The sequence below is a fragment of the Lolium rigidum genome, chromosome 6 (genome assembly GCF_022539505.1).
Source record: "Lolium rigidum isolate FL_2022 chromosome 6, APGP_CSIRO_Lrig_0.1, whole genome shotgun sequence".
In the NCBI taxonomy this organism is placed as follows: Eukaryota; Viridiplantae; Streptophyta; class Magnoliopsida; order Poales; family Poaceae; genus Lolium; species Lolium rigidum.
In genome coordinates, this window is record NC_061513.1 from 146205091 (window position 1) to 146218125 (window position 13035).

General features: G+C 41.8%; 1 protein-coding gene and 1 long non-coding RNA gene across 4 annotated transcripts; both read right to left on the reverse strand.

Annotated features, from left to right (window-relative positions):
* Positions 1-3891: 3891 nt before the first annotated feature.
* LOC124668359 lies at positions 3892-5804 on the reverse strand. Its single transcript, XM_047205520.1, has 4 exons — positions 5759-5804; positions 5142-5220; positions 4633-4696; positions 3892-4190 (listed from the first exon to the last, which is right to left on the reverse strand). Exons 2-4 carry the CDS (start codon positions 5183-5185, stop codon positions 3975-3977), a joined length of 324 nt encoding a protein of 107 aa, XP_047061476.1. The 5' UTR covers positions 5186-5220; positions 5759-5804; the 3' UTR covers positions 3892-3974.
* A 1850-nt stretch (positions 5805-7654) lies between these two features.
* LOC124667946 lies at positions 7655-12634 on the reverse strand. Of its 3 annotated transcripts, none has more exons than XR_006991494.1 (5): positions 12589-12634; positions 12417-12476; positions 12191-12237; positions 9938-11540; positions 7655-9851 (listed from the first exon to the last, which is right to left on the reverse strand). It is a non-coding gene; the product is annotated as an uncharacterized LOC124667946 (long non-coding RNA). The 3 variants fall into 3 exon arrangements; XR_006991493.1 differs by having other exon boundaries at positions 12191-12321; positions 12589-12610; XR_006991495.1 differs by lacking the exon at positions 12191-12237 and having other exon boundaries at positions 12589-12618.
* Between the last annotated feature and the right edge of the window lie 401 nt (positions 12635-13035).

Below are 13035 nucleotides of genomic sequence, written 5' to 3' on the forward strand. Positions count from 1 at the left end.
CAAGGTACAATATCAATATGTACCTGCAACTATTGAAGGAGGAGCTAGACACGTTATGGGTTGACGAAAGGGTAAATTCGTGGGACACAATCATAGAAGATTATTTTCCTATGAGAGTCGCGTCGCTCACGACGATGCATGACTATCTTAGCTACATATATATCGTGGGTCAGGTGTGCCACGGATTCGATGAGTGTCAGGTGCATGCATCAGACGACATATGAAAATCTTGGGAGAGATCACAGGTCTTTGAAAACCGTGTACATGGGGCATCGAAGGTGGCTACACGAGAATGACCCTTGGAGAAAGCATGGATATGTGTTCAATGGTAAATATGAGCTCCGAGGAGTAGCACCTAGGAGGAGGGGAGAAAAATTGATACTTTATTAAAAAGTTGGGAAGAGTGCACTACGCCAGGAAAGAAGAGAAAGATGACGATGCCGTTGAAGAAGGTATGGAAAGCTAGGTCTGTTTTTTGGGACTTGCCATACTGGAAATTCCTCGATACACCTCATAGCCTTGATTTCATGCATATCATGAAAAATATGTGCGATAGTTTGCTTGACACTCTGCTCAACATGCCGGAGAGAACCAAAGATGGGACGAAAGCAAGAAACGATATCATAAAGCAGAATATCAGGAAAGAGCTTCATGGAAGACACACTCAAAATGATTCGGATTAGTAGGAGATGGAAGGTCATAAGGGCAAAAAGGTTATGCGGAATTACTATTACTGCCCCCTTCCTACTTCACTGTAACTCAGTATGAGATCGATCAATTTTACAAGTGCCTTCCGGGAGTCAAAGTTAGTCCCGGTTACTCAGGGAAGATAAGCAGATATCTAGACCCGAAGAAACAAAATTTCAGTGGCATGAAGTCTCATGACTGTCACGTGATGATGACGTGGGTCCTTACGGTTGCTATGCGAGGGATAATGGACACGCACATCCATGAACCACTTATTAGCATGTGTAACTTTGTCGACGTCATCACTCAAAAGTCGATCACCTAGAAGAAACTCGCAAGGATACATGAAGAGATCATTGTCGTACTACGCGAGCTAGAGATTTACTTCTCGCATGCATTCTTTGACATTATGGTGCATTTGTTGATTTATATCGTGGATGATATCACCAATCTTGGGCCAACATTTCTGCACAACATGATACCGTTCGAAAGGATGAATGGGGTTACCAGAGGATAAATTTGTAACAGGACTCGTCCGGATGGAAGCCTTATCCAGGGATTTCTAACGGAAGAGTGCAACTCTTTCTGCATGAATTATCTAAGCATAAAGGACCCTATTGGCTTGCTTTTCAACAAGCACCTTGGCAGGCTTGCTGGAGTAGGTCACAAAACTGGCTAGAGGGAAATGCATATGTCAGCCAGTCTAGTTGAGTCGTCGACTTTGACAAAGCAAACTTAGTAGCGTTGCGACACTTTGGGATTGTTGATCATTGGTTGACATAGCACAAAACCACGATTTCCAATAAGTATTGTGACCTGGGGCAGGAGAAGACGGAGGAGATATAATCAAAAAGCACAACTCATCTATCTTGCATTGGTTCAAAGAGTGACGTCTAGCTAATCCCCCGCCAATGACTTATAAGGAAGGAAAACTCTTATTCACCATGTCACATGGACTAGCGCTCAACCTCACGTCTTATCAAGCATACGATATCAACTAGTGCACATTCTACACAGCGGATAAATAAAAAATAGTGATCATCAGAACTCAGGGGTAACGATGGAATCCTACACCCGTAACAAAAATGATAGACACTACGGAAGGATCGAGGAGATTCGGGAGTTGAGCTACGTTGGAGAGAAGGTGTCGATGTTCCATGTCAGGTGGGCTGAGAACATCGTTAAAGAATACAAATATTTCACTACCATGTTGATAACCCCCAAGTACAGGGGATCACCGCAGTACAATTCGATAATTATTTGAGTGTCAAACCCATGAAGAGCTGAAGGTAAACTAGCTATTCTCTAAAGCCCTATAACCCACTTATATGACCTTTTATGCAAAGCTAGGATCTATGGTGTGTGTGTGTGTGAAGAGGTTTTTACTAAGAAACTACATGTTCTGAAATTAAAATGCAAGGCAAATAAAGTGCAATAAAGTAAAGTAAGATGAAGGGAAGGGAAGTGGAATTGAGTAACTCAAGGGAGTACATGTTCTAGCAAATTTCTACTTCATCTGTGTGGTTGTCATAATTAGTGAAACACAAAGATAGTCTTTTTATTGACGAGCCATAGATAGGTGCATCCATGGATATGCGCGAATACACCCCTAGTAATTGATCCTAATGCCATAGGTATGAGCAAACATAGGAATTATTAAGACATAAAGTCCAACCACCGTTGTAAGTTTAAATGTCCCCATAGTAAAACCCCCCGTTTGATTAACCATGGTAATACTACATGCATCTAAGAATTGGGACATTGGTTTCTGTCAGCTCCATCTGTCCCTCATCCTATCAACATGCAACGGTGACAACCTTATGCATCCCCAAACATATGTGTGCACTCATATATCAGTAAAAAATCATCATAGAAGAGAACAAATACTTATATGCAACCATCACAAACTATCTCACAATTTCCATGAACAAAGTCACTACTCAAACATCGACATAGAGATACAATAGATCATGGGAAAACAATATATTGCCTCACACATCATGTTTGCCGAGATATTACAAGGGGTAGGTGAAGATGGTGCTGATGTATATGGTGATGGAGATGATGAAGATGCTGATGATGCCCTCACCAGAGGGGGGGTGGAGTCCACTGGAGGTGATTCCGGCAGCGTTTCCCCCCTCCGATCTCCGCTGGCGGCGGCCTTCTGACTCTCTTTTATGTGTTTTTTTTATCTCCGCTGCCTTAGTCTCGACGAAACCCTTGGGGTTCATATATATATATATATATATATATATATATATATATATATATATATATATATATATATATATATATATATATATATATATAGAGACGCGCTATTTGACACCCAGGGAGCAGAATATTATTCTGCACCCGGGCCGATCTACACGAGCCGTTCCATCCATCCCGCGGAGCGCTGCACCGGCTCGCTCCCACGCGCGCACCAGCCGACGTAAAAAAATAGCGCGTACGGCGTACCATCGTAAGTTACAAGCGATCAGCCCCGCAACCGCATAGGCTTCCAGCCTTTTTTTTTATGACGCTTGGAGCTTTTGCACGTGAGGTAAAGAAAAGAGTATCATCTCCTTACGGTAGCAAACTGAAAATTGCATCTGGGCATCACAATCGAGCTTTGCCACCGCGCATATATGCCGATCAAACGTATGCATTGACGCATATACTTCTGGTTACCACTAAGCTAATTATTATTGCTTGGCCAGAGTTTGTACAGGTCACGAAAATACAGGGACAGGGGCTCAAAAGTCAGTTCCATACCCACACTAAAGATTTACTGGGAGCTTCCTCTCCTCGGACTTCACCTGAAAATTTTACTTTGGTGCATTCAGAAGTCCTCTTCTCATGCAAGGAAAACCAATGGCCCTTCATCACCACACCCTAAATTGTTTTCAGAAAACGAAATTTCGTGGAAGCAGCAGTCTCCATCCGTTACCACTTCTGCCAGTAGTAGCCTTCAGTTTCAAATAAATTTTCGGTGTCTAGAATATTTTTAATCTGCTAGGTAGAGATAAGTGTGCTAAAAATGACCAACATATGAAATATGATATCTGACACGAAACACAGAACTTTCAAAGATAATATGTTGTTACACATAAAGGACAGACCACATAAAAAAATGGTACACAGTGGACATAACATGTTGAATTACAGAAGGTAGCATACAAGCCATGCATCATTCAAGCACCACGGACATTTCAGGATATGTTTGGTTGGACGACACCAATAAAAAGACACATTCATAAGCAAAAACATTACATGTACGTGGGCACTAGAATAGAAATATTTGGCTATATACAGAAGTGCAACTTTGTTTTTTGGGAGAGGATGCACAAGTGGAACTTCAAAGCAATTTTTACAGATGGGTTAACATGGGCCTGAACTTCAGGTGAAGGCCTTATATCGTTCAAATCATGGAAGATGAGGTAGGAGAGATCTTCAGCTCTGTACTGGTTCTCCTTTCGCCTACTAATCTTGGTGGTGGTCTTCTTGACACAAACATCACACTGCGTGCAAAAAAAAACGAATGGCTATGGGTTACTGAAAACAAGGATGATATTAATATATTTATATTTGTTGTTTAAATATATGTAGCCGGGTCGCCTAATGTTATTCGCAAACAGAAGCATTGCACAATTAGCTAGTTATGTCGGTGATAAATTGGCATTACACATGAACTGCCGCTTAAGCATTTCTGATAGTTCTAGGTACTAAAAAAATATCCAGCTTTGCTGGTAAATATACCTAACATACTTACACGGTTTGTATGACAAAAAATGTATTTTTTAGTTTATATGAGAAAGCTATGCAAGGCAGGGACGAACTTAAAAGAAATGTTTTCAGCTATGTTGTCGACATGTTCAACAAGGGTAAGAAGAAATCAATGCCCTCAAGTCTACGAGTGTGAAAAAATGTTGAAGGTGAGGTATGGAAAAAGAGCACAAGTACCTCGACTCCATCAAACAACAGCTGGAGGCTCTCCTGCTGATGTGCCAACATTTCAGTGCCATGTCTATGGTGATTTGGCACCTCGTCAAACGCACGAGAATGTAAATAGGGGAGCTGTAAATTATACAAGTAAAGTGACGCAAAGAAATAATTACAAATCCTACATCAGAGCTCCTACATCATATGAAAATATGACTACAATCATTTAAATAACCACGCTGGATTTGAATTCAAAACCAGTACGCATTTCATAATAACAATTCATATTTTAATTACGTATTTTCGCATAGAACCTAGCACGCCCACTAGCACTAGATTGGAGATGCCATTGCAGCCAACAACTAAGAACGAATGCAAAAGAGAAAACTATCACAAGCTTCATTTTTTACAATAATATTATGGCGAGTAAAACTGAACAATTGCAAACCAGAAATGATGAACAATGGGAAAGAAAAGACTGGCACTTACTCATCCAAATTGGTAGAAATAGGGCGGTGCTCGAAGAATACCGGGGGGAAATTAAGGAGCAGCCAGCGCCAATCAAGGGTTGCATACCACTGAAATCAGTAAAGAAGCACACCGGCGCAGCTACATGATGAAACAATGGAAATTACATCTCCGAAACAGCCTCTCACCACAGTTGGGATGATTTAAATCACAAACAATTATTACGGCACAGCTCGATGCCACAAATAACAAAATATCCAGAAAAATGTGGCTGAAAGCACAACCATTAGTAATTAAGGAGCCCTATTGATGGTACCAATTGCGAAAATATGGAACATAAAAGGATTGTGGTTTTAACCAAAAGATGGTAAACTCAAATCAAGTATGAACATTAGTTTGAGCAGCAATAACATGATTCACAACGCAATTTTCCATAAATTTCAGTATTTTTTTTTATTAAACCTGTTTGAAACTTCGACGCTGTGAGATACTGTTGACCGGCATCATGTAAAAACGAGCTTTTGAGGTCATCGTAAAAAAATTTCTAAATCAGCTAATTTACCTCATGAAGTGAGTACCAGAGGCTGTAGACTAATAATAGCTACACAAATCTACCTAAACTGAGTATGGTTTCAACCAAAAATTCTGATGATATAAGTGAATAACAACAGCGGCAAACCTTGCCGTCTAAGCCCACCAAGTAGCTGATGGAGGGATTTATTTGTGTCGACGATGGAGGGATGCGGGGCTCATCGGACGCCAGCAACGAAAGAAAATAGTGGGGGTGGCCGGAGCAGTGCTAGTGGCGAGGGAGCGGCTGGAGCAGGGCTCTAGGTCATTACTCCGGTGGCCGGGGAGGATATGAACATGAAGTCTTGCAAGCTGAATCTACCTACACATGATCACTCACAATTGTAGTTATGGCAGTCCCTGAATCATTATAACTTGCAGAGTTCTAATCCACCCTATCAATTATCAATATTAGAACACCGAAACCTAAATTAAATATCGCAAAAATTCCTGAACTAAAAAAATCGCATGATTTAGACTTGAGCTCACCTTAGGTGACAACAGCCTAGCTACAACATGAACACAAACACTGACATTTTTTTGTCAGCGCAAAATTACCTCTAGATTCTTTCTCTTCGTCTCCAAGTCTGTTGCATAGTCTGCAAAAAAATAGCACATTCGCATCTACGAAGCTACAATTCCATGAGTACGCACCAAAATAGCACATTATTATCTCGTTTATGTTTCAGAAAAATAAAAACCAATAACCTGAATCAGCAATCAAAAAAATTCCATACAAGATTACTCCAGGTTTGAGTGCAGGCTAAACAAAAAAATGCAGGAAAGTCTGACAGGCTCGGTGTGAGGATCAGTAGTAGTCTAGCTCTATGCAATTGAAATAAATCAAACTCGAATTCGCACCTCCATAAATATTTGGCTAATAAAAACTAAACCAATAAATTACGTGCTGAGCTGCAATGTGAGTGCGCAGAGATTTGGGGGGACATCTAGAGGTCATGGAATTTAGACGGGAACTGCAGGTTTGGGGAAACTCGTGTACACGAGCGATGGTTGATTTCAGCGACTAGTGGAGGTCGAGAACAGTGGGTGCTCATGAAGATTGAGATCGAGGTGAGGTGTCCATACTCGATTCCAGGCGGGCGATGAGGCCCCGAGAGACATACGAGGCGTTGGTTCTCCAGCCGCCCGCGTTGGTTCCCGGCTTGGTGTGGACTCCTTCCGATAGAATCCTGCTCCAGGAAATTGTCCGACAAAATTGAAAAACAAATCGTGCAAAGAGGAGTGATTTTGCTAGAGGATTCCTCATACCGTGGTAGCAGTAGAAGCACACCGGCGAGAGAAAAAAGAATCGCTCTTCTCGCACGAATCCACTCACGCCGTACACCGCCGAGTCCACCCGCCGCCCTGCCCAAACCACGCCACTCGCCCCCGCAAATCCCTAAGGCGGCGCCCGCCGCGGCCGAGACGAGGCCACCCGCGCCGAGCCGCACGGCGCACGGAGCCGCCCGCAGCGACGCGCGCCGGCCGAGGTCACCCGCTTGCCACGAACCGCCGGCCTCTATTCCCGGCTATAGCCGCTCGCAGCCCGCGGCTCGCCGCGGCCCGCAATCGCCACTCGCGTTCGCTCGCCCAATTTCCAAAACCGCCGGCCGCGCACGATTACCTTGATCTGACCGTGGGCTAACAATAGCGGTGGAAAAATAAACCGGCAATATAAAAAGAAAAATGAAAATTACATTGCTTGTGGTGGGACCGTTCGCGGACGAGCTGTGCGCCGAACCATGTGGCTAGGTTTGATGCAATAGACCCGGTGTAGAATAAGTAATTCTGCTCCCTAGGTGTCTAATAGAGTTTCCCTATATATATATATATATATATATATATATATATATATATATATATATATATATATATATATATATATATATATATATATATATATATATATATATATATATATATATATATATATATATATATATATATATATATAGACGCGCTATTTGACTCCCTGGGGGCAGAATATTATTCTGCACCCCGCCCGTCCGACGAGCCAGACCCGAACGACCCTCGCGCGCAACGTATAAACTGCAGTGTTGCGACGTAATAAAATCTTGTCCGCACGTCGCGCGTGGCCGCCGAAGGAGTGACTGAATATAACCGCATGCAACGTAATAAAGTTATGGCCGACGTATCTTTTTCCAAAGTTTGGTCCGCCAGCCAACGAGCATGCATGTGATGTAACAAAGTTATGTCCATGTGTATACGTAATCAAAAAATATAGTATTCATCCTATAGCCCAGTGACTCAATTTTTTTTTTTTGCATTCAAATAGCATCCACAATTCGAAATTAATGTGCATGTGATGTAAAAGAAAAATTAAACCTAGGCCCGAGAACTATGAGAAAACGTATTTTCTAGAATCAATCGGTGTAATTATAGTAGGACAAATATTTAGCTATTTTTTAATTGGCAAGGAATGAGTAAAAAAGTTGGAGTTAACAAAAAAATCTACTTTTAAGATATCATTTTTGAATGGCAAGAACTATGTAAGCTAATTATAGAGCATATTTTTAGCGTGTAAAAGACCAAAACCGCTTTTCGAGTAGTTCCGAACACGTCGGTATGAGTTTTCGGTCATGGTGAATCCGAAACCACGGATCGAACGTAGGATTTATGTGGTTAGAAATGCAAAGGACTCCAAACATAATGATATAAATAGAAGTTTAACACAGGCTTATTCATATCATTCAGAATGGCAACAATCCCGATTCAAGATGCAATGTTTATAACTATCCAAAGGATGTATGCGCTGAGGACTTCTCACTGGGCTACAACAATGAACTTACAATATTAGGAGAGTTCAAGACTCGCATGGTAAGCCGTAATATTTATTGTCCACAATGTTTTATCAGTAGCCTACTCTGATATCAATTATAAATGTGTAGGTGTTACCTTGCATGCTAGGGGAGCACTTCATTCGCCGTTTCAGAAGCGAATGGAAATTGGAAGTGGAACCAACCCATGAGTGGTATGAATTTGATATCCAAAAGGAGGGTGGAAAATATTACGTTGAAGGTGAATGGGAGATGTTCATCAACATTTACAACATTAAGCAAAGCGACGAGCTGCATTTTGTCATTGGCACATTTATTCATGAGCACCTAACTGTTGGCCAAATATTTACATTGCATGACTACACGATGTAAGATTGACGGGCATATATTCATGTTACGTAGAATAAATACGAGAAAGGCCTAACATGCCTATCTAAAATGAAGGAATTAGTCATCAAACATGTACATGACTCAGCGTAAATATTTTTTGTTGTATTAATTCCACTGCACGACGTTTTGCTGGTTCATTTCCATCCTACCAGCAAGCACGGTGCTGAACGCCACCTCATCAGCACCTTGTTGGGGCTAGCATGACATATGAGAAGCCCCTCAGATCGGTTGCTTCTGATCAGTCTTGAACTCGAATGCTCACCAGCATTATCTTTCCAGTTGTAGGTTTGTTACAAAAAATGCCAAATGGACAATAAAACTGAATGCTCCATAAGAAAGTAGGACCCGTCAGATTATTTGTTCAGTAATATGTTCCAAATTTGTGTCAGCAACTAATGAATTGTAAGATAAGGTAAATAAAAATGGGCAAAGAACACACCTAACTAACACAAACACTAGCATTTTCTCCGGCGCTTTGTCGCGGCCAGCTAGTCCTCCAGGAAGAAGTACTGGAGTTAATTGTTCGAGGAGCTAATAGCCGGCACAAATCCGCTGCTATTGTAGTAGCCCTAAGAGCATAGGGGCCTCTAGCAGTGGAGAGCTGAAGTCGTCAGTGGAGACAGGAGCTTCCTGTATCGACCACTGTAGTGCACCTCCGGCACCAGACCGAAAAATCAGAGATAATTATAGCTCATGCATGAGGCATGATAAAGCCTTAAAAAATGGAACAATATAATGTCGTCGATACCAACTTTATATCACTTCATTTGATGTTCGGTCGAGGGGAAGACAGTGACAGGAAAAATATAACACATCATGTACCTAATGTATCTTATATAAGTAGAAGATTTTATAAAATGTTGCGGTGACAAAATTTATCTTCTTCATTATAGAAAGAGCAGAGGAGGATTTTACCTAGAAAAGAGCAAGACCAATTGGTATTAACCACAGCTGCCACTGCCAACTTAGCATGACTACTGAAGTGAACTTGCCAAGGAGCTCCATGATTAGAGCCTGCATACAGAGGAATAAGATTATGACAGAAACATAGACCTCTTCAGCTGTGGAATAGAAAAATTATAGTAGTGCTATTTCTTTACCTAGAGAACAATCGTTATCTCCACAATGGACACGAAGAGGTGGTTTCCTGTAATAACCTTAATATATTCAGCTCATTGAGTTTCCTAGCATTGAACGCGTTGAACACCTGAGAAAGAAAGATAATAAAGAATACATAATTAAAATTACAAGATGCAGAAACTGCACCTCTATATTATTTAAAAAGGGACACCTAGTCTGCCATATGCTAGTATTAACAAAATATTAAATACACCCACACATGGGAGCTAGCTACTCCTGAACTTCAAAACTCAGAATTTAAGCTACCAATCCGGAATAAATGGATCGGCAAAATATATACAAAGACTGCCACATGATTTCGTCCTTTATAACCCAAACAATCTATGGACTGTGACGCACGTGAAGACACATACATCTGGCTTCAGAATTCCAGTAATTAATTATAAGCTTATTATCCTAATAAATGAGCAGATAATCTTGAGAGGCTACACATAAATTAGCAAATGAAAACAATAACATAACCTTCGCTCAAAAAGGCTCGCTGGATTCAGGCTTGAGCTCAGGCCACACAACTACACAAGTCTACAACATGAACACTTGTTATATCATCTCCCTTTCGCTCAATAAGGGAAACAGCCACTGAGAAACAGAGGCAATGGATGAAAGAACAGAAAACCCTTTTCCCGTGAATATGAGTTGTGGAACCTTTCAAAAGAAAACAAGACTAATTTCTAATCCCCTAATGTGTACTCCCACTTGCCATTCGAAGCTCCAACTTTCTGTTTGATGGCACCATGGCAGAAATTACTAGATTTTAGTTAACCTCATATTCGAAACTCCTTTCAGTTATCTTGACCAATTGTTAGGAAGAGGAAGCGAATCTTTGTGGACAGGAAAAAAAGGATGCATTGGTCTAATGTACTGTAAAATAGCACCATGTAAGAAATATTGTCATGGTCTTATGTTCCCATAAAAAATGTAACATAAGAAGTACCCGCATCAAATTTTTGGCCTGGCGTAAGAATTACCAGAATCCTATTAACATAGATTTTGTCAGTGATTCTTAGATGCTTCTACGGATCTAAGATTTGAATCCCAAGCATTACTTTAACCTACCAGGCAAGGGAAGAAAAACAATTGATTGGAGAGAAACAAATTCTTGAATAAGTACTTCCACCGTGTTTTGTGAACTCTTCTTTCCGCTTGAAATACAAAGCTGCAACTTGTTTTTCAATAGTACCATCAATGAAATCAGAACCTGATTATTAATCTAACTGAACTTTCTTTCAGCTATGTTGACCGGATGATCTAACCAAGAGTCAACTAGTTACTGGAAAGATTTACCTTGACTGCTAAAATATGATGTAGGGCATATATTTCTGAAACGAATAACTTTGGAACTCTAGGTTCGTAGCGATGCAAGCAAATCAATACTAGATCATGAAACCGCAAATTTAAAACTGAAACACGGCTTGAGCTCACCTCAGGGGGCAGCAGGACAATTACAACATGAACACAAACACTGAAATTTTCTCTTCTGCCAACAATGCCTCTAGATACTTTCTCTTTGTCTCCATGTCCCTTGTATACATCGTCTTCCATCTCTCAATTCTTGTCAGGTTCCTGAAGAATTATTAGGCGTATTGAAGTAAACTTGACAAGGAACTCGACATGAATAAGCTTACGGCAATAACAAAACCTCTTTTAGCTGTGGAACAGAAAAATTATAGTACTGCATCGATAAAATATTTAAATACACCAACACCTGGGAGTTGGCTACTCCTGAACTACAAAATTCAAATATAAACTTCCAATCCTGAATAACTGGATCGATACAATACGTACCGAGACTGCCATATGATTTCATTCTTTATAACCCAAGCAATCTATTGAGTATGACGCACGTGAAGACATGTACAGATGGATTCACATGGTAAAATAAATTGGCGTGCGTGCTAGCTCTATATTTACCAAAATGAGGTGTTTTCCTAACAAAATTTGGCATCCACATGTTAATATATGATTCACTCATTGCCAATGTCAAAGACCGTGGCAGTGTATGGCATAGACTTCTACATAGAAAAGAATAAACATAAATGCTCGATCTGTGAAGACATTTCAGAATATTGCATACACACAGGTCGTTCCTGTTAACAAAAGGATTTAGAATCTGCTCACTTTCCATATGCTAATAAACTGAACTAATACAAGAGCAGATCCATGTATAATAATCTACAGATATAGAAGGCTATAAAGGTTTAGTGTCAACATACATGGATCTCACTCTAGCAAGATCAAGTCTTCTTATCCCATAGTTGAGCTGAGCAGATAAGAGCCAAACGCAAAGACCGAACTGTCAATCTAGTACTAATCATGCCACTTGCAGGTTACCACTTTATTTGATCTGGAAGAAAAAAATCATGGCTGCTAACTGTATCCAACAAACAAGGGAAGGAAACGTGGTGCTGCATAGGCTAGTGCTGCAGATCGGGAACGCACCTAAAGGATCCACCAAGCCGGAGAGTGTTCGCACGGCCTGGTACGCCACCCGCTCGTTCCCTGCAAGAGGATACGTGAGCCAACTCGAAAATTATTTTGCCCGGAGCTGACGGGGAGGGAGAGGGGGATGAGTACTTGCATCTCTAACAGGGGCGGCAGTGCGGAAGAGTACCTGCCGGATGGGGAGAGAACCGCGGCGACGGCAAGCTCTCCATGGAAAACGCCGCGCAGTAGCTCGTGGACGCGTCGTAGTCCACCACGAAGCGCCCCACGCGCAGCTCCCGTCGGGACTTTCCACGAGCAGCGCCGCCTGGAATTCGAGACTGCCGGCGAGGGAGGGGCGGAGCTGGGGTCATTGAAAGGGGCGGGGGGGGGGGTGCGCTGGGGCACGGATTCTACGGACGGCAGCGGCGGGTCGCCGGTGGTCGCCGGATTTGTCGAGCTGGAGGAGCGTGTGCTGGCAGTTTCTGGAAACACGGTCGACTGGGCAACGCACGTCCCGATCCCCACGATATGAAAAACCGACGACGTAATAAACGGGCGGCCCTAGCTGGCGCTCGATCGCCAGGTTTAAAGCGAGCGATCGGTTTCCGACAGTCCAATTAGGGAAAGCCGTGTT

Bases quoted from the DNA above. Each gene is read 5' to 3' on its own strand.
- LOC124668359 (XM_047205520.1), bottom strand. From the start codon at position 5,185: ATGCAACCCTTGATTGGCGCTGGCTGCTCCTTAATTTCCCCCCG. The intron at 4,697-5,141 runs GTATTCTTCGAG...AAATCACCATAG, and splicing joins TGCTCCTTAATTTCCCCCCG to ACATGGCACTGAAATGTTGG. The intron at 4,191-4,632 runs GTACTTGTGCTC...TTTTGCACGCAG, and splicing joins TGTTGTTTGATGGAGTCGAG to TGTGATGTTTGTGTCAAGAA.